Source organism: Ylistrum balloti, unplaced genomic scaffold (genome assembly GCF_031769215.1).
Source record: "Ylistrum balloti isolate Yb309-2 unplaced genomic scaffold, AGI_CSIRO_Ybal_v1 Utg370748, whole genome shotgun sequence".
In the NCBI taxonomy this organism is placed as follows: Eukaryota; Metazoa; Mollusca; class Bivalvia; order Pectinida; family Pectinidae; genus Ylistrum; species Ylistrum balloti.
Window position 1 is genome coordinate 244340 of NW_026782440.1, and position 27530 is coordinate 271869.

General features: G+C 35.3%; 1 protein-coding gene across 1 annotated transcript; it reads right to left on the bottom strand.

Annotated features, from left to right (window-relative positions):
- Positions 1 to 19615: 19615 nt before the first annotated feature.
- Positions 19616 to 27179, bottom strand: LOC132558044 (angiopoietin-related protein 7-like). The gene is made up of 6 exons (XM_060222568.1): positions 27173 to 27179; positions 22991 to 23115; positions 21498 to 21594; positions 21096 to 21341; positions 20141 to 20312; positions 19616 to 19661 (listed from the first exon to the last, which is right to left on the bottom strand). Exons 1-6 carry the CDS (start codon positions 27177 to 27179, stop codon positions 19616 to 19618), a joined length of 693 nt encoding a protein of 230 aa, XP_060078551.1.
- Positions 27180 to 27530: the final 351 nt, after the last annotated feature.

A 27530-nucleotide genomic window follows, 5' to 3' on the forward strand; every position in this document is an offset into this window, starting at 1 on the left:
GTACGGGCGATGTATGCACGATGTGCGTTACCACAACTTGACAAAGAAACCATAGTCGTTGTGTTATGTCTCTTGAATTACTTTGATTGAATTGCTTTCATATTTATGGCTATCAATTGGGTATTTAACATGTATGACTTTTACCGCAAATAAATAGCTGAATGTCCATTGTCTGATATTCTATTTTTATCGATCTATGTTGGCTATCCCTGAATGTGTGTTGCAGTTTATAGCGCAGACATAATAATACATGTATTATGTACTCAGATTATCGCCAACAAATCAATCAGCTGACGTCCTTTCTTGATGCCTCTAATGTTTACGGGTCCACCTTGGAGAAACAAGAAAGACTGAGGGAGAAATCAGGAGGTATGATCTTGGATATCCTTACATATACAAATATATACTTCATTGGCAGAACATTGAATTTAACCAATAGTCTTTTCCTAAAACACGTGATTGATCTAATTAAACACATGCTTTGGCCTTGCAATAAATAATAATAGCTGAATATTCTGTTTGACGACGAATAACCTTTCGTTATATTCTTTACTTCGTTCATTTCGTTCCTAAATTTTGAGACTCAGGAATATATCTGAAATCCTCTAAAAAGTGAACTTGAAAATCCACAAAATTTTGGTGTCTTGGTTGGTTAATTGGTTGTTTTGCAAGTCCGTATTTCGCCTGTTGTGGAATTTAAAAAAAAGACCCAGATATTATATTTTTTCGATTTCTAGCCATTCACTTTTTATTCTATTAAAGGACGCATGCGCACGTCGGATCATGGCGATCTACTGCCTTCTTACAAAAATGACACCTGTATACTGTCCAACTCAACAGAAATGCATTGCTTTGACGCAGGTATTTATGATCATATTAAAGAAACTTCTAAATCAGCATATGCTCTATATTGTGAGGAATATAAGATTTATAACCGTAGCAGAACATTCGAAGTATCACACAATGTACTAACGGAATATTGGAAAAGACCAGTAACTGTAAATATTCCTCGTCGTGCAAACTAATGTACTACGTGCATATGGATTAAGTATTAGAACAATTTCAATATGTTTGAGGGTTATATACGTATGATGTTTGATTAAGAGCATTGTGTGCTACAAGATGTTATTCAATTGTTTAAATGTACATTTTAGGGGACGAAAGGAATTCGGAAGTGCCTACATTAACAACACTACATATCGCTTTTCTTAGAGAGCACAATCGGATAGCGGATATCCTCAGAACGATGAATAGTGAATGGAATGATGAACGAATCTTCCAAGAAGTGCGCAAAATTATTGGAGCAATCCTCCAACACATCACTTATAACGAGTACCTTCCCAAAGTTATAGGACCAACTCATATGGATTTGTATGACCTGGAACCGTCTTCTAAAGGGTTTCGATCAGTATACAACAGCACTATAGACGCCACTGTTTCCAACGTTTTTGCTACAGCAGCGTTTAGATACGGCCACTCACAAATACCAGATAAAATGATGTTATTAAATAAAATATATAGAAAAAAAGAAATCATGAATCTAGAGAATCAATATTTCAAACCAGATATCATGTTTAAGGAGAGAGGCCCAGAGTGGTTAGGACGATGGCTGGTTACCCATGCACAGAATAAAGAGGACAAGTCAATCCAGAGCAGTGTAAGAAATTTCTTATTTTTAGACTCACAAAATAACAGCCTTGACCTTGCTGCTTTGAACACACAGCGAGGACGTGATCACGGACTACCTTCGTACAATTCCTGGAGATCATGGTGTGGCCTTGAACCGGCCGAACACTTTGGTTATCGCAAAGGAGGGCTCGTGGATCATTCACGAAGTGCAAGAATGAAACTTACAGGTCTTTACAGGTAATTATATATATATATATATATGTATGTATGTATATGCTATACATGTCTTGTTCTATTGGTGCTATGATGAAACAGTCAGTCGCTAGCATAATATTGATAAACTCTAATAAGTACCTTATAGAACGCCAATCAACTCAAAGAGAAAGCCAAGTATATTTTGCACAGTATGACATTTTTACTATTTACCTTGGCTTGTTGGGACACCGATACATATTTTTTGGTGTTGAAATTCAGCAGATCATTGTAGATGGTAAAGTGACATATCAACTCGGGTTACATCACGCTTGCATTTCATGTCATTTTGATATTTCTTAAGTACTTGTGTACTCTTTTCAGTTCCCCAAATGATATCGATCTTTATGGTGGAGGATTGTCTGAAAACAAATTACCGGATGCACTGGTGGGTCCGACCTTTGCTTGTATCATTTCCCGACAATTTCGTGATATTCAAAAAGGCGACAGGTTCTGGTATGAAAATGATGCGCCAAATACTGGATTTACCGAAGGTACATAATCCCTTGAATAATTACCATCGATATAACTTCACCTTCTAAACCCCAATAACGAAGCCTGCAAAAAAGGCATACAGTAAAATAATATCTAAATGTTTGTCAGATAATCTTAAATTTGCGTTAAAATCACATACTCAATGAATATTTTATTTACAAAAACTTCACTTGTTTTGGGCATTATGTCACTTTTGGTTTTACGATTCTGATATAATATATAGAGTTTATAGCGGAACTCGTCTTCCATGGTTTATATATTATACAAACAGCAGTGTGTAGAACGCTTGTAAAAACTTTGGTTTGGTATGGTGGGTTTGTCGTCTCGTGACCCCCCAGTGTCAATTTGAAATGTGCTATTCAAAGAAATGTAAAATATCTTGTACTGGGTCATAGCCATAGAAGCAGAGGTTACTGTGAAACACCTGCTCCTGATAGAGATCTAATCATACAACTCAGATCCTCACCCAAGGTTAATAGAACCGACACTGTATCGTCAGATCTATTTAGGGCTAATTCAAAGCTCTTGAAAAGTTTCACTGTTACAATGTCTTTTTATCTAATGTACAGACTGTAATTAGGTATCCAACTCTCTTTCATTGATCTGCTCAAATTCAATCATTGGAGTTCTGTTTTCCTACTTTATGGTAGTAATTGTCTCATCTCGATACTATCGCTCTAAGGTTAAAGCGCCAAAATCGATGTGATAAAAAGGTAGTAGTATAATGAAATTACAGTCTAAATATAAACATATTGTGTGTTTTCTTTCCTTATTAGCTCAACTGAATGAAATAAAGAAGGTGACGTTGTCCTCCATACTATGTGCGAATCTTAACCTAATCAAAACACAACTTCATTCTTTTCAAAAGAAATCAAAAACGTAAGTATATATTATTGTTTGATTATTCTGAATTTAATAAGTGTGAACAAAATAACAAAATACTAATTATTTTTTAGATTCCAATGATAAGTCACTTCATTATTTTTAAAATAATACTGTATACCAGGATATTTGCGGTAATGGTCATAGCAGGAGTCCGCCTCGTGTTCCTTTCGCGTTTTAGTGATTATATCATATTATACCGTATAAGGGTAACAAAATCCATGCTATCTTGTATTTGGCCTAACCGGTCATGGACATTTTTGGGGAGGATTTCCCGGTATACAGTAAATTGCCAAACATAAAATAAACACATCGATAATATGTAAATAGTACATAGCAATGTGTTGTTTTCTTTTTTCCAGAAATTATAGGCGAGAGTGCAATCTGCTTCCATCAATGGACTTGACGAAATGGGCAACAAATTAATTGATATCGACTGAATTTGGAGGCATAATGTGAATTTAGTCTGTACTGTTGGAATATTATTTCTAAAAAACTGAAGCATATTTCCGTACAGGGATCAAAACATCAATGACGCGTTCACAAAATATAAGGGAGACAAATCTTTGAACTATATGTGTGATGACAAATAACATTCAATGTTAGCAAACTTTAAAGCCAAATCTTACATGATATTGATAACGACATTCCATGTCGTGCTCAAAACATGTAATAGCCATATTTTAGAGGATATATATGACGAATATTTATTGTGTTTTTCAACAAGACGGCAAAATCTGATATGAAACTATAATTTAAATGGGGGATAATTGTAGTAGATACTCAATAAGGTATTAACCAAGGAAAACTATTAGATTTTATTGTCTTATTATTACAGCGATATAAAAGAGTGTTGTCACATTTTATTGAAGATATGCCTTTTAATAGGCGTTATTAACTGATAACTGATTAAACATCTAAAAAGGAACGGTCAGTAGAGTGCGAAAGTTTGTAATACCCAGAAAATCAAGCACTATTGAAAAGAGTCGGTAAGTCCCAAACTGGTGCGTAAAACGTTTTCTGATACGGTATCTGTAAATTTGGCAAACATGCTCATAATTCGAGCTTCATTCGTTTCTCCTTATTTATAACTATTATCGCAACCTAGTATGTTTCCCATAACACTACATTTTAAGTCATTTGTAAGTCATGCAATTTTAGTTACATGAAAATACTGAACTGTATGATTCATGGTCTGTACAGGATTATTAAGTATTCTCTGTAGACGAATCCTTTTGTGACAATATTTTGAAATATTTGAAATTTTGAAGTCAATGATTAGTCATGTAACTTGTCAAAATGCATTGAGTGATTAAGTTATTCTTTATATATATAAAATTACGTGTTGTGCTCATTTGCGATAAAGTTTGTTACACTATGTAATTTCTGTCGGTCATGATAATTTATTCGCGTTGCGAGTGCGTCAAATGCATATTTGGTATTTTATTGCATCATTTTATTTTTAATTGTTTTAAAATTTCATTTGCATTACGTGTCTGTTGAGTCAACAAGAATATAATATGGAAATGGTTTTCTGGATGAAAACCACCAGTTAACATTTTATCACAAAACATTCCATGATTTAACATTTTTGATTTGTAATCTTGGAATAATCTTTTACATATGGCTTTCAAATGTGTAATATTTGTATTTCAAGCACATAGCACACGTACGTTCCATTTCTTGCTACATCAAAATAAATAAATGATAGCTAAGTAGTTACCGTGGTCTATGTTTTAAAGCCATATCCAGAATAAACTTTTTTCAACAAATGAAATATCCTAATATAGGAAACTGATGTAATTTGTTCATGGTTATCATTTCATGGGCAGATATAATTTGCGGATTAAGAGTTACCACGAATTTATTTAAAATGGAAATGTCTCAAAACTCAAAATCTTATAGGAATTCATAGACTATTGTTCTGGCAATGCTCTATCAGCGACGTGCAGATCGATATAAGTTTTTCATGAAAGAGGCGTCGCCACAGTGCCTTCGTTAAAGCACGTTCAATTGTTCAATACTCTGTGGCGGAAATTTCTAATTCACATTATATTCTTCATTTTGTAAAATATTTCTATTTTATAAAAAACAAAAATAAAAAAGATAGTCACCTTTACATTAAATTCTTATTTTACATATTTCATATACGAATGAGCGAAAGTAGCATAGCAAGATTCGCTGTATAGTTTAAGGATTTCCTAGGAATAAACCTAGTGTTCTCTGCAAATTGCTGATTTTTTGGGATGGTATATATTTTTATCGTTATATATCCCTTGAATTCTAATTCGGCGTAAATGTGAAGCATGGACTCAAACAGTTGGATGTTGCTTGACATCAGCGTCACTTTAAACAAATCACATAAATGCAAAGATACTTGTATTTTGTCGGTAGGTACTGCAACTTAATAACAGGCAAACGCAGTATATGTCAAATAGCAATATTAAACTTGCATTAGCATTTGATGTAATGTAGGAGACATCAACTTCAGTTCTTGAATCTTGATGACATGCCTGCATTGATTTTCATTGCAAAAAAAAAAAAAAAAAATTAAACGACTACTATTATCAGCCCACAGCTGATGCAAGTATTTATTTGAGGTATAAAGCACAGTGATGATTTTGAAAGGTGATCAATTTGATCGACTTCTGACGACGCACCTAGGGTACCGTTTCCTTATTTGTCATATTAGTCGGAGGCAAATATCCTTTGGGTCACATGGCAGTCAGAGAACTGTGATATTCCAATTCCTTCCTGTTACCAACCTCTTATTGTTTTATGTTGTTTGAATAGGATATGTTAGACTAGCGAGGCATTCTTAGATATATTTTGGTTTAAGTTGCTGTTGTCGGATTGCTCAACGTTACAATGTGCAATGTGTGCACGATGTATAGGCGATAGGAAAATACGAAATTAGCTACGGAGGATATAAATTTAGAAAAGGTGTAATAATAAGTGTGAGATAGGATATATTTTGTTTAAGAAATATGAAAGAGCATAGGAAAACATTTTTCCTAATGAAGTCATGTATCTATAGGTTGAAAATATTATATCTACCGGGTATAGACAAAACAGTTATATAAATTTGTAATTTACAATGGATCATTTACAAAGTGGCACATGTGAACAATCTTAGTCTACAGCCACTCATTATATTAGCGATGTGCGGAGGACGTTGTTGATGCGTTGTGCGTTACCGCAACTGTATGATTGAAGCTATATGTACTTTGTTTGATAATATGTTATTTCAGATAATTTTATATGCCATGACAGAAGCCACATTTTTATTAAATCAATAAAAATTCGTAAATGTTATATTTTGGGTTGCCATTTTCATTCACTATCTTCTTTTTATTGAATTTGAATCATGAAAGGTACATACAATTGTAAAGGGAAAGCTGAAATGACAGTAAGGCACGTTGAAATGTACAGTATAACTGTTTGCCCATTTAACTGTTACCAAGAAATGAATTCTTTCTCATGGCAACATGCATCCTTATGTTCTCATATCTTCAGCTATAACAAAAACGGGTCATACTGCCTTTAAACAAATGCATTTTCAGGCACCAGTTAGTAACATATTTTTCATATCAGCTTTCAAAATTCGCCATTACATTTTACAAATTAATGAAATGTGTGATGTTCTTACAAAGCAATTAATATAATGATTAATTGGGCTTTTAAATCACAATGTCAAAGATCAAAAAAAGTAATTACATCTGATGTTACAGTGTAAAATATCAAAACATAATAATAAGTATAATGAAAACATTGCTATTGATTTATACACTAGCAGCTTGTAAGTACGGTGTAATCTGAAACGTGATTGGTTTGTACAGGGCGGTGATCCCCGGGCGGAAATCTCCCATATGCCAGTCGTACTTCAAACTGTTTATTATTATGTGCCTTATTCTGGGGTTGTTTTTACATCTCACCCTGATGTCCACTGATGTTCAACAGTTTTTTTCCTATAAAATGTAAACTGTTGTAGTTTGTAAATTTCGGAAACGTTATTTTTTGCTTCAATTTCTTTGTGTACGTTATTTTGTTAGCGTAATACAGAATATTTTCCGACAGAAGCCATTTTACACTATGCAAAGCCATGATCACACGCACAGTGTGTCACAACAGCGAACATTACCACATCACTACGTATATTTACAAGCGGGCAACACAGTGTATCTAACTTGTCATTTGTATACTTGTTTTAAATATTTAAGAATTTCGTGATGCACATATTTTGCAAATTTTCTTTAATTATCAACAGAACCACCAAAATACATAGTAAAGGATTGTATGTGGATAGAAGTAATGGATGTAAGTAAACATCGTATTGATATTACATGTATGTTTTAATACAGAATATTTCATAGACATATTGCCGTATTGGTGATACAGGGAAATGTTTACAATAACTTTAATTATAAATAAAGAAAACAGAAACTTAAATAACATTTTTCATCCATTCTGAGGGATGTCCAGTGTGCGTATCAAGTTTATTTCAGTGGATAATTATATCGGCAAAGGGTACATTTATAGGGTTCGGTAAACGAAGGGTTATTCGTGACGTGCCTAACTTTATGCGTACATTAATAGAGTTGGGTAAACGAAGGGTTATTCGTGACGTGCCTAAATTTATGCGTACATTTATAGGGTTCGGTAAACGAAGGGTTATTCGTGACGTGCCTAACTTTATGCGTACATTAATAGAGTTGGGTAAACGAAGGGTTATTCGTGACGTGCCTAAATTTATGCGTACATTTATAGGGTTCGGTAAACGAAGGGTTATTCGTGACGTGCCTAACTTTATGCGTACATTTATAGGGTTCGGTAAACGAAGGGTTATTCGTGACGTGCCTAACTTTATGCGTACATTTATAGGGTTCGGTAAACGAAGGGTTATTCGTGACGTGCCTAACTTTATGCGTACATTTATAGGGTTCGGTAAACGAAGGGTTATTCGTGACGTGCCTAACTTTATGCGTACATTAATAGAGTTGGGTAAACGAAGGGTTATTCGTGACGTGCCTAACTTTATGCGTACATTTATAGGGTTCGGTAAACGAAGGGTTATTCGTGACGTGCCTAACTTTATGCGTACATTTACAGGGTTCGGTAAACGAAGGGTTATTCGTGACGTGCCTAACTTTATGCGTACATTTATAGGGTTCAGTAAACGAAGGGTTATTCGTGAGGTGCCTAACTTTATGCGTACATTTAAAGGGTTCAGTAAACGAAGGGTCATCGTCAGGTGCCTAACTCTGTTCGTATTTTTCTTTCCAGGGTAATATGTATGGTCATCACACACAATGATGAAGTTATGAGGACAGTTGTTCAATATTAGAAAATCGATATAAATGTTGTATCTAAATCATTTATTTCCCGATTTTGTTAATGTCGATATTTCTTTGATGATCATTCGATGACCATTCATTGCAGTGTTGTTTCTTTGAATGTTTAAATAGTAATGCAATGTTTTTGCTTTTCCGATAGATTAATAGTAGAGCAGATATAATTGTTTGTTGAACGTCAGTACGTTTTTTTTCCCATTTGTACCTATAAAGAAGTTACCGATAAATAAGGATGCAACTTTCAACAAAGTGTCAAATAATACAGGCATACGTGGAGATTTTCCTATTGTACCTTAAGTTCGTTGACTGCACTCAGTTGGTCAAGCGTTAGACTTTGCTTCCTGGGGTAGGTTAATACCTGAGCTGTAGGGTTCGTCGTCTCGTACCTGTTGCGGTTTCTCATAAAGCTGATAATTGGGCTGGTCTGTGCAGACGTGGTTGTGTTCTTGGCACATGTCTTCGGTTGATCTGTGCTTTCATTGCGCGTACTGAGGAAGTAACAAACTAGCTACAGATCACTTACAGAATGAGTGTAGTTGACGAGGAGATAAATACATCAGTCATTAGATAAGAGATTACACAAGGCTCAGGAAATATTTCAAGAAATTATAGACGATACTGCTTTCAACTTCTTTCAAAAGGTGTTTCATTATACATTTATTAAATTTGTATGAGAGATCAGGCTTCAGTGTCATAAATGTTTTCTCAAATCTTAAGTTTACACTCAGCTGGGTTTTACCCTGAAGTCAATATCACAAATCTTGCGTTAACTTCCGATGAGCTCTTCAGGTAGACAAAATTACGTCGCGATGGTTGTACGATTTTTTGTCGAGACGGCATCTTAACAAATGTTAGGGCTAAAGAACATGGTTCTGCAAACCCATATAATGCACCGCCCACAAGACTGCACGGACATCCCGCAGGCAACGCCCAACAATGAGTGAATCGCGCCGATACCAAGAAATCTAAGGGTCACCATAACATAAACAACTGCGTGAATTGGATTATTTCTCGGTATTTGGTGGCGGCAGAATCCTTCAAATTACATAATTCATTTCTAAAAATGGTACCTCTTCCCAAATTCTACGGAGACGCCATTTGTCGCCGTCGTCTTTTGCGTCTCAATCCCAGAGTACCGGCCATATTGTGAAATAAATTGCATCATGGTATTATCTAGCGTTCCTCTTGATCTTCTTCTTGAGCTTGAGTTTGATCCGAAGTCTCATATTGGGCAGTCTCAACTTTTTGGCCCCATCTTGAGGTGTTGAACTGAGCTTTTTATTATATCGATTTATTGACGCTGAGCTTGAGTGTTTCAGCTCGAACTCAATTTTCAGCTTGAGTCGGTCTCAAGTATGTTTGTGATACCTAAGCCAGATTTTGGCAATTTTACTAAAAACAAAATTTAGAAGACGACTTCTCATTTCTTGTTTTTTAACCCTTTTTTCATACATGAGACCGTTGGCAGCAATGTGCAAACCAGTATACTAAACTAGTGAGATACAGACACAACCAAACCGCTCACTTTAATAATCAAACAAGTATTAAACAACAAATACTAAATGTTTCTCTGGTACATCCTTGTCGTTAAATAGTCCGTTTTAAATCCGTAAAAGGGTAGCTTTGTGGTAGGCTACTTTCAACAATATAATGCACATAGTTTCACATCCGTACACATGCATTATAGGACAACATTCCATTCACCATTTACTGACTGAGGCATCACAATGTTCCTGCCTCTTCGATTGTTTAGTCTTAGTTAATACTTCCTTTTAATCATCAAAGTACAGTTTCGTAACGGCGACTGACGTCTATCGGTGTAGAAATATTGCCAGTTCATAGAAGATCGTACATCAGTCCCATTGTCTTTGGTGTAAACACCAGTTAGGTTGACACCGTAGCAATTTCTGTACCACCAGCCCCCTCTGCCAAAGCGGGCACAATCACGGTCCGAGTTTTTATCATTATCCCGGTCGTATGTGGAGAAAAGTTGACGGTTGTGTTGGGAGAACATATCTTCTGAAATAAAGTAATACCAAGACCAGAATTCAAGTCCACACCAGATCATTAATGCGTAGCCTATGCTTACCAAAGTCATATATTGGGATGCCAGTGCTTTGATTTAGGAACTGATATATACAGAGAGAGGCTGTAACGGTACATCTAAGGGTTTGGGCACATGTTTTTACAGTATTACAGGTACACTCTCAAATATGTGTGAAATTCAAACAGATGTAAGAATCTGTTTATCACATAAAAAATTCTCAGTCGATATCTATTCCTTTATGGAAGTAAAAATATCAGTTCCTACTCCACGATTCGTATAATGCAATGAGATATGACGTCACAACGACAACAATAGGAGTCTTTAATCGATCACAGCTTTTTGTTTCACGACTTTGGTAACAATTTAGTATGTGTTATGTCTCTGATAACAGAGTAGTTATATGATAAAAATCCGTACAATAATCATATCAACTGAATGATTAAAAGGTTGTAACAGATTTGAACCCTTTGATTATATAAATGAATCATTGCCACTCATCCGATTACATTTGAAGGCCCTAAAAATGTAGCTATCGTCGGTCAGAAGTCAAATACAGATATCAATACATTTGGCCCCTCTTATATTTCGAACACATTGCTGTCATTTTTCCATTATGCTGTTTACAAAATAATCTGACCGTTAGCTGTTTGGTTTTTTAGAAGAAGTTGGTTGAAAATTCTATATCATATTTTCCTTCTGAAGTTGCAAGGTAATAACCAAGGCTTTGGCATGATAAATTGATTTAATGTTAACATCAACTAAATAATTGAAAACGAGTGTCATAATTTCTTGTTATTCGGGTAGGTGAGATAAAACAGTGTTACTCACCTACATCACCATCAAAGCCATCAATAGTCAACTCATAGTTGACAGATTCGTTTCCAATAACGAATCTCCGATAGGTTGCGTATCGTATAGTTCCATCCCATCCTTCTAAGTGCACGTACAGTTTTTGGTCAAGACTTAGAAGGCTATAGATGTAGTCTAATCCTAACGTTGTGTGAACAGAAAAAGAGAAAATAGTCATGTTACAGTCAGTGTTTTTATAGATCACAAAACAAAAGCTTAATTACAGGAATGACTTTGTCGAAAAGTTATAAAATAAACGTTTATTCAACTGAACAGGACATTAAACAGTGACTTATTAGGGCTGTGCTTACCCAACCAGTATTCGCCATGAGGAGTTCCAAATCCACGCTTGTAGTCTTCCCAGTTTCGAGTAAAGTTGACCGAACCATCAAATCGTCTTTGAATTACCTGTAACATATACGTATATAAAATAAATGCATACCTACTTTTCTAACGATTTCCCCCAATACTCTCGATAATCTAATGATTGTTGTGTACATGATGTTTGAATCAGGCGTTCTCTAACGTTAAAAGTAATGGAAAAGTCATTCATGGCCTCACGTCTTCCTATCTTCTTCGTCGATATAGTTGATTTAATGCCGGAATTTAACAATTTGATGTGGTTTTCCATCAATGGAAACTTTCGTTAAAATCGCAGCATGGACACGATACGCATTTCAGTAACTTTCTCCCATAATAGTTAGTTGTCTGTTCACGAGCAGTAGACAGAGATTTGATATAATTTGTATAAATAAACAGTGCTATGACTGACAAGTTATGAAATTTAATTCGCTGAGTGCGTTATCTTTAATTCTGATTTGATGTAATGTTTCATCTTTTGATTTGATTACAAGAGGATATTCACTTATTTCCTGTTAAATATAATTCATATTTCACGAGTATTCTTATAACATCTTTAAAGGAAAAAAAATGTAAAAAAATCTCAAGAAGTTCGGGAATGACAAGCTCGATGTTTGATGTCAGTTTTACATTACCCTTGACGACTACGCTATTTTGAATAGGGTGTTTAACTTTAGATACTGCAATCTGGTAAGAATCGCTTACAAAACTGATTTTATATACCAGAAATTTACGCCGAAATATATTCATGAAAAAATCAACTTGTCAAATCTATGTTCTTTTTTCATCTAAACAGGAATAGCGCGGAATTTAAATTTTCAATCCAGTTACTACAAAGATCTCTTGGTCAAAACTACAAAAATTATTACTGGAAAAGGTTATCATCACTAGTGATGATGTATGAATTCATAAACGACGTTATCACTTTCTTTTAAACAGATAACTTCCGATTTTACACTGGTAAAACTGTATAAAATACTTGACTGGATATATTAAGTGATTCCAGTGGCTTAAGTACAATTACTTTCCAAAGAAGATGTACTTCTGTTATAATGTAATTTTGGATCATACTATCAAATACGTTCATACAACAAAGAATAATGAATAAAGTGCTTGCTAATGCATTAACGGAAATAACATGTTTGTGTCATAGTGTTAATCAAAGGTATTTGTAGACGTAACAAATACAGGTACTGTGAAATACTTACAGTCCAAGGACCTCCGAATGTGTCCACGTCACAAAATACATCGAATGACGTTCCTGGTACTGGAGTAATTCTATAGACTCCTGAACATTCAACACATGATATATCACCACAATCGACCAGGAACTCTGAAATGAACGATATATATATTTTGGAACTGCTAACTGGAAACAACAAAACTGGCATTTTTTTCCTAAGCACAGTGTTAACTGTGAAGTGACAAAATGGCATATTTACATTTACATAGCAACGTCGAAATTCAAGCTTACACGAAAGAACAATGACCAAGGATGTATTCTTTTGATTTGTAACCGGAAATAAGACATACTTCAATATAAAAGAATTCCGATATAATACCTTGAACTTTTGTATTCTAATACACAATTATATATCGTTAGACTTATGGGGGACGTTTATGAGGTACACAATCATATATAGTTAGACTTATGGGGGGACGTTTATGAGGTACACAATCATATATAGTTAGACTTATGGGGGACGTTTATGAGGTACACAATCATATATAGTTAGACTTATGGGGGACGTTTATGAGGTACACAATCATATATAGTTAGACTTATGGGGGACGTTTATGAGGTACACAATCATATATAGTTAGACTTATGGGGGACGTTTATGAGGTACACAATCACAATCATATATAGTTAGACTTATGGGGGACGTTTATGAGGTACACAATCATATATAGTTAGACTTATGGGGGACGTTTATGAGGTACACAATCATATATAGTTAGACTTATGGGGGGACGTTTATGAGGTACACAATCATATATAGTTAGACTTATGGGGGGACGTTTATGAGGTACACAATCATATATAGTTAAACTTATGGGGGGACGTTTATGAGGTACACAATCATATATAGTTAGACTTAAGGGGGACGTTTATGAGGTACACAATCATATGTAGTTAGACTTATGGGGGACGTTTATGAGGTACACAATCATATATAGTTAGACTTATGGGGGGACGTTTATGAGGTACACAATCATATGAGGTTTTACTCGTGGACTACGTTTGGAAGGAATAGAAGGCAAACTCGACATGAAAGCAGTTATTGTCATTATCCAATTGTCATTCATACTGATCTTGAATAACAACTGAAGTAGTAAACTGAAAGTTAGATAATCAAAAAAACCAAGAAATCCAAATAGGCTTCTTCCTGCATATAACGTGAAATTCAACCATCTAAGGGCTGAGGGTATATTTGTATAACAATAAATAATCATCTGACCATGACTTTAGGCTTTTAAAATCTGAACTCCAAATGACATCTGTGTATATATTCTTCGGGGAGATCGTGTCAATATAATCATACCTGCATAAACACTACAATGTACAACCAAAAGGCTGTAATGATAACTTGATGTTAGCTTGATGTTAGCAAAGCGTCAGAAATCTCGATAATCAATAGGAAATACATTTGTACTAGTCTCGGGTATAAGCATCTCGTTTTTTATAAAGAGCAGTTACGGTAAACACTTTGACAGATGCAGAAACACGTACCTTCATAAGTTTGTATGATAATAACATGTTTTTTATTGATTGATGAGATATACGTCCGATTGGTCGACTTCCATTTCAAGGCAGGAAAGTATAAGATATATTGTCAAAATACAGAAATACATGAATGAAGAAACAAGGCTTATTTATCCTGCAAAAGTTTTTTCCGGCAATTTATTACTTTTCAATTCTTCAATTCCATTCTCGTGTCATGATCGTTAAGGTAAATGTTATAAAATCTTGACAAATAAATATTTTAAAGTCTGCAAATCCAGAATAAGAGAGGAATAAATTAAAATTTTGTACAAATCTCCCGTGTAACAAACACAGCATCTGTTTTGTTTACAAAATGAAAGGAACATGCAAATAATGCAGAAGAAATGAAAATAAAGTTTCCTTTCTGACTGTAAGGGATTTAAGAAATTTTATTGCCTAGACAGAAAGACATCTTGTAAGATATTGTGTGCACATCGCGTAACGTTGTGTAATTTTACAAGGACATTGACATTACTACATACCTCTGAGGTACGACGCCCTGTGTATGTTATTACTTGGCTTTCTAAGTTAGAGAATTCAGTTGAAGCTTTTTACTCGGTGATTCTTACCTTCTGTCCCCCCACTGCAGTCAGCATATCTTTTAAACTCCATATCTCCTCCTCCACACACACATACGCACACATACCCTCACCACACACACACACACACACACACACACACACACACACACACACACACACACACACACACACACACACACATACCCACACTCACACCCTCACCAAACACACACACACACACACCCTCACCCCCAAACACACACACAATCTCATACATAACCTTCAGGACTAACCGGATTTCGCCATTTTGGACTTCCTCACGCTCGTTGTTCCGTTTCCGGTCTCGTCATGACTGACATTTCCGTACGTAGAACACACTTTTGTTGTTGTATCGAATAAGAAAGATACACAATTTGGGCTGGAACAAATCACTGAACATTCTATTGCCGATCGTACAGTCGTGGTGTTCAACTGTGTCGTGCCAGTGTAAGGAGTTTCTAATTTGTAGTAGGACGTCTTCGTGGATTGGAAGGAAAGTAATAAACACAGCCTTAATAGTACAAACACCTGGAAAACCTTGCGCTTCATCTTTTGGCGTCACAATAGATGTTTACAAATTACTTCTTACATATTAATGAATCAAAACAATTAAACAGTATCAAACCGCTACAAAGATGAGTAGTAAGTATGTCACAATAAAGTCCTGCTGTCGTTTTTTATACACAATAGCAACAAATCGATTTTAATATGAAATAGTGATATTTACCAGAGGCATTTCTAATCACAAATAAATCGACTTTTCTCGCCCTCATATATCTATGTTGGAAAGCAACACATAAAATACACCATCATATAATAAACTCAAATTCAATAAAACCAGGACAAAATATGAACTAAAGAAAGATTTATATGGAGATTTCTGAAACAGTACAAGGAGAATAAGACCGGGTATTACGAAAGAGAAAGGGTCTTCAGCTTCATCGACGACACCAGCCATGTAAATCTACGTAACAACATAGCCACTACTATCGGCATAGTCGGCGTCGTCGTCGTCCATGGCTCAGGTCTATGAAGACGGATTTTGATTATAATAAGTCTTAATTGTGATAATGATCTGTCAATTCGTTCTTTCGTTATACGGTGTCGATCTGCTACAATTATCTGATATGTATTATTTCTACCAACACCTAATGTATCAGTAATTTATACTAGCCTTTACCCATTTCGTTCGATAGTAGTAGAGAAATGGACATCAAATGTTACCTTTCCGGAGCAAAACTTCTTAAGAACAAATCTAGTTTCTCTTTTTTGTTGTTGTTGTAATTATTTGATATTTAACAATCGCGTGTCCTGTGTATTATTAAAGGTAAGACCTCAATACAAACAAGTACAATATATCAGGAGTCAATCTCGTTCCTTAAAAATGACGGATTTCGGACCGGCATCCTGTTAAAAATGACGGATTTCGGACCGGCATCAAGCCTGTACAATCAAACAATATATCAGGAGTCAATCTCGTTCCTTAAAAATGACGGATTTCGGACCGGCATCAAGCCTGTACAATCAAACAATACAATATATCAGGAGTCAATCTCGGAGTCAATCATCGTTCAAGTAAAATATGACGGAGTTCCTTAAAAATGACGGATTTCGGACCGGCATCAAACCTGTCAATCAAACAAGTACAATATATCAGGAGTCAATCTCGTTCCTTAAAAATGACGGATTTCGGACCGGCATCAAGCCTGTACAATCAAACAAGTACAATATATCAGGAGTCAATCTCGTTCCTTAAAAATGACGGATTTAGGACCGGCATCAAGCCTGTACAATCAAACAATATATCAGGAGTCAATCTCGTTCCTTAAAAATGACGGATTTCGGACCGGCATCAAACCTGTACAATCAAACAATACCTATAGTCAATCCTTAAAAAACGGATTTCGGACCGGCATCAAGCCTGTACAATCAAATATATCAGGAGTCAATCTCGTTCCTTAAAAATGACGGATTTAGGACCGGCATCAAGCCTGTACAATCAAACAAGTGCAATATATCAGGAGTCAATCTCGTTCCTTAAAAATGACGGATTTCCGACCGGCATCAAGCCTGTACAATCAAACAATATATCAGGAGTCAATCTCGTTCCTTAAAAATGACGGATTTCGGACCGGCATCAAGCCTGTACAATCAAACAATATATCAGGAGTCAATCTCGTTCCTTAAAAATGACCGGCATCAAGCCTGATCTCGTTCCTTAAAAATGACGGATTTCGGACCGGCATCAAGCCTGTCAATCTCGTTCCTTAAAAATCAATCAAACAATATATCAGGAGTCAATCTCGTTCCTTAAAAATGACGAATCGGCAATATATCAAGCCTGTTCCTTAAAAATGACGGATTTAGGACCGGCATCAAGCCTGTACAATCAAACAAGTACAATATATCAGGAGTCAATCTCGTTCCTTAAAAATGACGGATTTAGGACCGACATCAAACCTGTACAATCAAACAAGTACAATATATCAGGAGTCAATCTCGTTCCTTAAAAATGACGGATTTCGGACCGGCATCAAGCCTGTACAATCAAACAAGTACAATATATCAGGAGTCAATCTCGTTCCTTAAAAATGACGGATTTCGGACCGGCATCAAACCTGTACAATATATCAGGAGTCAATCTCGTTCCTTAAAAATGACGGATTTCGGACCGGCATCAAGCCTGTACAATCAAACAAGTACAATATATCAGGAGTCAATCTCGTTCCTTAAAAATGACGGATTTCGGACCGGCATCAAGCCTGTATAATCAAACAATATATCAGGAGTCAATCTCGTTCCTTAAAAATGACGGATTTCGGACCGGCATCAAGCCTGTACAATCAAACAAGTACAATATATCAGGAGTCAATCTCGTTCCTTAAAAATGACGGATTTCGGACCGGCATCAAGCCTGACGGATTTCGGACCGGCATCAACAATCAAACAATATATCAGGAGTCAATCTCGTTCCTTAAAAATGACGGATTTCGGACCGGCATCAAGCCTGTACTATCAAACAATATATCGGGAGTCAATCTCGTTCCTTAAAAATGACGAATTTCGGACCGGCATCAAGCCTGTATAATCAAGCCTGTACAATCAAACAATATATCAGGAGTCAATCTCGTTCCTTAAAAATGACGGATTTCGGACCGGCATCAAACCTGTACAATCAAACAAGTACAATATATCAGGAGTCAATCTCGTTCCTTAAAAATGACGGATTTCGGACCGGCATCAAGCCTGTACAATCAAACAATATATCAGGAGTCAATCTCGTTCCTTAAAAATGACGGATTTCGGACCGGCATCAAGCCTGTACAATCAAACAATATATCAGGAGTCAATCTCGTTCCTTAAAAATGACGGATTTCGGACCGGCATCAAGCCTGTATAATCAAACATGTACAATATATCAGTAGTCAATCTCGTTCCTTAAAAATAACGGATTTAGGACCGGCATCAAGCCTGTATAATCAAACAATATATCAGGAGTCAATCTCGTTCCTTAAAAATGACGGATTTCGGACCGGCATCAAGCCTGTACAATCAAACAATATATCAGGAGTCAATCTCGTTCCTTAAAAATGACGGATTTCGGACCGGCATCTTAAAAATGACGGATTTGCATCAAGCCTGTACAATCAAACAAGTACAATATATCAGGAGTCAATCTCGTTCCTTAAAAATGACGGATTTCGGACCGGCATCAAGCCTGTACAATCAAACAATATATCAGGAGTCAATCTCGTTTCTTAAGAATGACGGATTTCGGACCGGCATCAAACCTGTATAATCAAACAATATATCAGGAGTCAATCTCGTTCCTTAAAAATGACGGATTTCGGACCGGCATCAAGCCTGTACAATCAAACAATATATCAGGAGTCAATCTCGTACAATATATTCCTTAAAAATGACGGATTTCGAACCGGCATCAAACCTGTACAATATATCAGGAGTCAATCTCGTTCCTTAAAAATGACGGATTTCGGACCGGCATCAAGCCTGTACAATCAAACAAGTACAATATATCAGGAGTCAATCTCGTTCCTTAAAAATGACGGATTTCGGACCGGCATCAAACCTGTACAATCAAACAAGTACAATATATCAGGAGTCAATCTCGTTCCTTAAAAATGACGGATTTCGGACCGGCATTCTGTACAATCAAACAATATATCAGGAGTCAATCTCGTTCCTTAAAAATGACGGATTTCGGACCGGCATCAAGCCTGTACAATCAAACAAGTACAATATATCAGGAGTCAATCTCGTTCCTTAAAAATGACGGATTTCGGACCGGCATCAAGCCTGTACAATCAAACAATATATCAGGAGTCAATCTCGTTCCTTAAAAATGACGGATTTCGGACCGGCATCAAGCCTGTACAATCAAACAAGTACAATATATCAGGAGTCAATCTCGTTCCTTAAAAATGACGGATTTCGGACCGGCATCAAGCCTGTACAATCAAACAAGTACAATATATCAGGAGTCAATCTCGTTTCTTTACATTAAAAACGGCAACTGCACAAAGACCACAACAAACTTCAGTTAATATATTTCTTTATGTTTGTACATCGACACAATACAAAATATATAAGAACATAGAAATCAGATAAAATGTTTACGTACCGAATCTGCGAAAGTAATGCTTATATAGTACTTTAAGCTATTAATCACCTTTTCACTGCGCTGGAAAATGATATATCTTTCTCTAGAATAATGCTGACGTCAACACATAGATATTTTTTATATCTTCGTGACGTTTCAGGCCGCGATATCAAATCACAAAACTGGCGACATTACAAACATTGGTATCACAATGTATCTATTCCTTTGAGTTTTCGTCAATTTCGTTTCCTTTTTATCATCATGGAACAGTTTCGCAAAGGTATTTGGGATCTGTAGGGGTAGAAATATAGCCAATGCATAGAATACGACACATCGATTCCTTTGTCAAAGGCGTAAACACCGTTTAAGTTGGCAGTGTAGCAATTTTTGTACCACCAGCCTCCTCTGCCACTGTCGGCACAACTTCCCCCTGTTCTTAGATCATTATCTCTGTCGTAGGTAGAGAAACGCTGTCGGTTATGTTGTGTGAGTTGATCATCTGAAATAAAACAAAGAGAAAAAAAGTGATATCCAGATCAGGCTCAAAATACAAACAACAAAAATGAGAATGTATGATTACCAAAGTAATAGCGTGATGAATATCAATCCAGGGTAGCAGGAACTGGTACACAGGTGATTTTAGGAGTTTTGACTCAAAAGTGAGTAAGAGAGAAGGGGTTTATTTTATCGAGTCTCTGAGGAGGTTTGTAATGTAGAACAATTGATGTCATTTAAAGTTATCTGATTGACAAAACATCAAATTAATTTGGCTTCTAATAGCATACTTGACCTTCACTGAAATAAATTAATATCATATGAAATGGACACACATGTGAAATCACTCGTTTAAATAATTTGTAATCGTAAAACCTAGCTTGGTCCTGTTTAAAAATCCGGAACAAAAGTCTTATGGTTACCAAGCAGTCATTCACTGGTTTTTAATACATTGTATTTCTGTAAACATCACAAATTTATGAGAAAATTCATCATTGCTTTACAATTCAGTATTCTACTTTCCAAATATGAGTCGCCTGGTTATTGCGAAGAAATCGTTACAAGATTTCAAAACATATTTTCATTTTGAGCTACCAAGTGGATCTGGGTCTTTCATTCGAAAAAAAACCATGAAACTTTACACTGGCCAAGCATTTTTACTGTAAACAATTTACCATTTAGAGATTAAAGAATGAAGCCGCGAGGATGGATTGACTGACAATGGACGCTGCGCATCGTCAACAGCTTTCCTGACATACATGAAGGTGAAGAAAACAAAGACACTCACCGACATCACCAGTGAAGCCATCAATAGTCAGCTGATACAAATCAGATTCGCTTTCAATGATAAATTTACGATAAGCTGCGGTTCTAACTGTCCCGTCCCATCCTTCTAACTTCACATTCAGCCTTTGGTCCAGGGTAAGAAGGCTATGAATATACTCTAGACCTAATGTTGTGTTAATGAAAAAGGATAGCAACAGACCAATCAGTAATTGCACACTCGACCGTAGGTCATTTCTCTTTCGAAAAGCTGAAAAATATACTATAATTTCAATCTCTCTTTATGACTAATATATTCATGTATATTAACTCTTATAAAGTATTCTTCAAACTCTTTAAACTACTTTCATCATACTAAATAATGTGTCAGAACATTTCACACTGACGTTTTAGCGTTCATGCTCACCCAACCAGTATTCGCCGTAAGGAGTTCCGAATCCACGCTTGTAGTCTTCCCAGTTTCGAGTAAAGTTGACCGAACCATCAAATCGTCTTTGAATAACCTTTAACATGTATAAATTGCATATCTGCAAGAACTCTCTCTATATATATATACATGTAAATATATTTGTAGGAATCTACTTTTTCTCGTCTTTAAATTTACTATTTGTGAAGCTATAATACATAAATATAGTCTTCCTCATTAAATGCAATTCATATTGTTTCTTTAATACTACATATAAATATTTTTCTGATCCGGTTTCCATTAATATTCATTTTGATAGTCTTAAGGAATGAATTATCACAACAATTGAAACTCTCTGTTCACTAGCAGTAGACGGGTATTCAAAAACATTCCATATCTAAAGGTTTTTTTATGTATGTAAATAAACTGCTAGAACCAACTCTTGTAACTTAAAGTTGATTCCTCATGATAGGTTTATTTTTACACTGGTTTGATGTTTTCTGAAGAATTTCAATCATTCCGTATATGAAATCATTATTGGACTTCGTTGAGATTACACACATGGTTGTACTTGGTATAGTACATGTAACTTGTAATGAGTCGATTTTCTTTGCCTTTCCATCACAAATCAACTTAAATGACAACAGTGCAAATGCTAAGAGTTAATTGTAATTAAGGTGATAAGTAGTTTTTCATTCGTTCATATTTAACTTTTATGTACCTGTAACCGGAGTTATCATGAGTCAAGAACTAAAAGTCGGAATGAACGAATTTAATTTGGCTCATAACAAAGGCTATCATAATTGGACTGTATATGGAACATGGAATTTACATCTCCTTCTGAAAGTATATTTCCAATATGTGTAAAATGGAATTTACATCTCCTTCTGAAAGTATATTTCCAATATGTGTAAAATGGAATTTACATCTCCTTCTGAAAGTATATTTCCAATATGTGTAAAATGGAATTTACATCTCCTTCTGAAAGTATATTTCCAATATGTGTAAAATGGAATTTACATCTCCTGAAAGTATATTTCCAATATGTGTAAAATGGAATTTACATCTCCTTCTGAAAGTATATTTCCAATATGTGTAAAATGGAATTTACATCTCCTTCTGAAAGTATATTTCCAATATGTGTAAAATGGAATTTACATCTCCTTCTGAAAGTATATTTCCAATATGTGTAAAATGGAATTTACATCTCCTTCTGAAAGTATATTTCCAATATGTGTAAAATGGAATTTACATCTCCTTCTGAAAGTATATTTCCAATATGTGTAAAATGGAATTTACATCTCCTTCTGAAAGTATATTTCCAATATGTGTAAAATGGAATTTACATCTCCTTCTGAAAGTATATTTACTACATGTGTAACATGGAACTACATCAAATCATATACGTGTCTATTTCCCATACTTAAAGACATTCACAGTCTATATACTTCGGAATGTATTGGTAGTTATCATACATATTATGAAACACTTACAGTCCAAGGACCTCCGGATGTTTCCGTGTCACAATACACATCGAACGACGTCCCTGGTACTGGAGTAATTCTATACACTCCTGAACATTCAAAACATGATAAATCACCACAATCGACGAGAGATTCTGAAATAAATGGCAAAAAACGTTCAATAGAAATCCGTTCGGGAAGGGAGTTTCAAGACAAAATTCGCGCGGTGAAATTTTCGAAAAACTACAAATCACTCGTAATATGTTGTTTAAATATTAAGCTGCACATTAATGAGACATTCCGTCCAAATTGAAAAAAAAAATCTGACTGTTCTGTTACTTTTAAAACATCATACTATTTATTGTTATAACTATTGTAAGTATCAATATATCTATCCGGTTGTCTTTCATGCCAAGTGAAATTGGTGAGAATACTCCCAGTAAACCATTTAAATATAGTGCATCGGAAATCTGGAACTGCAAGGTCACTTGATCGTTTATTCATAATATATATATATATATATATATATATATATATATATATACGTGCTGTTTACTAGAATGTATGATGGGATGATAATTGTATTACTTTATTATTCTTGTTTTCTATTGATTTCATAATTCACACACATTATTCTGCAAACCTGTTATGACGAAACCAGACACGCGCGAACATTTGTAAATCGATCTATCTAGACCTATAGGGAATTTCCGTAAATCTGTACATTTTTCAAAGCATTCTATAAATTCCTAAGCATGAACATAAACATATCTGATTATATTACTACATCATTAACAGGACTCGTATATATTTAAGTGTGTTCAAGTGTATATAACAAGTTATTAATTAAAGTGTAAACAAACCCATTCAAAGGAAATTTTCCTGTATCTCTACACGTACCACAAGAACATTTCAATAGTCACAAGGGTTATTACTTGTCATTTCTCTCATTGCCCTGCAGTTAGGGTGTACGAATTGTAGCCGCTGGTTTCATAAGAGGAAGTTATACCTGGGATATTAAATAATTTTCTAAATATTTTTCTTCATTTTAATGCTCTCTTGATAATGACAAAACTAACAAGGAAGATACCGACATGTCAACGTAATCTTAACTCATAATCGAGAAAACCTAGGGCAAAATATGAACAAATGAAATGATTACATGACTTAAAGGGACAAACGGTCCATATGTTCGGAAAGAGTTAGCGACCTCTGTTTCATTGTTGACACTTCCCATGAAAATCTTGATCAATCTGCATAAATAATGCGACGTTTTCGAATGAGAACAAGGTAAATATGAGCAGCAAAACGTTCAACTGCATGCAAGGAAGTAGAATATTTCCCAATGAGATCAGATTCATCCACTTGCATCTTACTAAACCTTGCGTTGAGAGTTTGTCTCTAAGCTGCCGATATCCTGCAAGAAAACTGCTATATTGAGAACAAGTCCCTGAATATATCGAATCATCAGAGGCGTGTTGACTCCATAGGTCCGGAATGCAGGATTGTTACTTTCAAAATTGCAAAAGTTACAATTTGGAAATTGAAATCATTGTATTTATCATATCGCTTGATATAAAAGCTACTCTGTTGATTTCAGTGTAGGAATAGCTCGAGATGTAAGCGGCTGATGTAAAAGCCCCTTGTCCCATCAATGTGGGTATATAGCTGTGTGATGGACAGTCAGTAAATTTCCACTCCGTTTAATTCTTCATTCGTTCAAGCACTTTGCTCGCTGATAAAAAACAGTAAATCTGTACATATATATGGGGGGGGACCAAAAAAAACACCAGTATGTAGACAGAATTATAATCTAAACTCGAATGCACACAAAGAAGTAGATTACTTCTCATTTTTATAAGTATGTGACAAGAAGATATAAAGGTACAGAATTCACGAAAATCGTCCATATCTGACAACAAAACAAGGAAATATCACAATATCGTTCGTTCGCACAAAAACACGTTATCCATTTCACCGAAAATCTGCTGAACTGTTTTATAACCAGCAAGCATTAGTTAAACTATAGAAACATAGTTTACACGTAGAAATAAATCTTTATGGCATACTACACACTTGTCGTTTACGTGTATTTATCAATCCATATTCGAATCGACTATCGACTATGAGATTGTTTGTGGATGATAGTGATGGTAGTTCTATAAGTATAACTCTGCATTAAACGGAAGCTAGTCGGTGTTTAAGTCCAAAGCTTCAAGTTCAAGAAACAACAACAAATACAAACAACATATCTACATAGTCATATTCTAAACTCATAATCAATTAAACAAGGGCAAAATACAAGCAGAAGGAAATATCCACATGATTTCGCAGAGCAGAAACCCACTTTAGTGGTCCGTTAAAGGGTCCCAAAATAGAGGGGTATGAGAGTATTTTTAGATGGTCATGATAAAGGTAATCTTTGCGGGCTGATTCAGCATGTAGATGTATCTTGGGAACGCCCTCACTGCCTGAATACAACGCGAACAAGGCTCAGTTTCTTGCTGTGGCAAGGGGACAGGATCTGGTTCTGCGGTTGACATGTCTTTTATCATAAAGAATGAATCGATTTGACTTCAAACACGTGATAGTCATCTGCTCGTGGAGATCACTACACAAAACCATTTGCAACTGATTTGGGGAAAATGTATATTTATAGCTTTGATAAGGCATAAGGGATAATTTTAAAGGTGAAAACTGAATACATATATTGAAATCAGTTTTAAAAATATTAAATTCTATTTTTCTCGGCTGTTATAGATATAAAACAATCCACTTCCCAATACAATGTTTTTGTTCATTTTAACCACTAATTTGTAACTTCTATATTGATGTATTATTTTCAGCTTCACTTATTTAGATATCATTATTCACATATAAACATTAGATATTTCGACAATTCTATACTTTTACAAAATTAATTGTTTGATGTTTGCACTATGCTGTTATCATCAGATCGCATTGTTGCTTACATAAAAATAATTACGTGTATATTCTTCTGGGAGGAGATTGTGTCAATATGCTCATGCCTGCATGAAAACCACATGGTACTATAAAATACTGTATCAATAATGTCAACAACAAAAAACATCGGAAATGAACATATTTATTCATAGATACACATTTTCTGGCGTTGATTACGATCATTTGTTAGCATAAAGAGCGGCTGCGTTAAACACGTCAACAGATAACGATCACATAAAGTAGAATGTACTTGTAATGCTTACTGTCTCTGATAGGCACGTGCTTGTATCGAGCGATGACCCGTGCTACCCGATTAGTCGAATTGTGTTTAAGACACGTTTTACGTCGCAACAGTTTGTCTATCTACTTATTTACTTATCCATTGATTTTAGAATGAACGTTGAACAAATATTGCTTTTTCGCACCACCATTTAACACCATAGCAAATTTGTAAGATATAAGCCTGATAAATAAAACATTTTATAGAATGTAAATCCACCAACAGAAATTACCTAAAATCAAAATAATATAGTTGTGATTTAATGTCTCTTTTAGTCCTCATCAACTACAATGTCATGTACGAAGAGATACTATGTAGTTCCTCAATGCAAGATATATGTTTATACCAATCGTATTCAGTGAGAAAAAAATCTATTCTATCACGCCAAGACGTTTCATTTGTTTGTTAAGTCTCTGGGTTTATTACAGTCAGATTCATTTCGAGACAGGGTCTATAAGTTTGTGAGTGGCTACCTCCAAGAACATCGTAATACAAGTGGACCGTCACATACTAGGAAAAAATGGCGTAACATAACTAGCCTAAAGACGCAATCATGAGAAACTCGAACGCCAGGGTTTAACTACACACCTCGAATCTTCACCAATGAACTATTGCTCCACCAATGTACACTATTATTATCTCATGACAGTGGTTCTTGTTTTTTATGTTTAAATTTTAGATTCATCTCAGAGATCATTGATGCTTTTTCGATTTCTATTATCTATCAAATCACGAATTCTGCTTTCAATTCCTATTTTAGATAAATGTTGTTTTAGCGATTTTTCTATTTCTTTTAAACAAATTTGTATCATTTGTTAAAGCATTGCTTACTATGCAAGGGCTTGACCAGTCTCTAGTCTGAATCACTAGTGTTGTATATCGGCGTCAGAGAAGTGAATCAACGCTTTCTACTCGGTGACTTCTCTTACCTTCTATCCCTGAAATGGAGTCAATGTAGATTTACCTACCCTCCATGTCTACTTCTCATACACAATCACTCACTCATAACATAATTGCACTAACCTGATCTTGCCAATTTAGACGTCCTCAAACTCGATGTTCCGTTTACGGTCTCGCCATGACTGAAATTTCCGTACGTAGTACACACTTTTGTTGTTGTATCGAATAAGAAAGATACACAATTTGGGCTGGAACAAATCACCGAACATTCTATTGCCGATCGTACAGTCGTGGTGTTCAACTGTGTCGTGCCAGTGTATGGAGTTTCTAACTTGTAGTAGGACGTCTTCGTGGATTGGAAGGAAAATAATAAACACAGCCTTAATAGTACAAACACCTGGAAAACCTTGCGCTTCATCTTTCGGC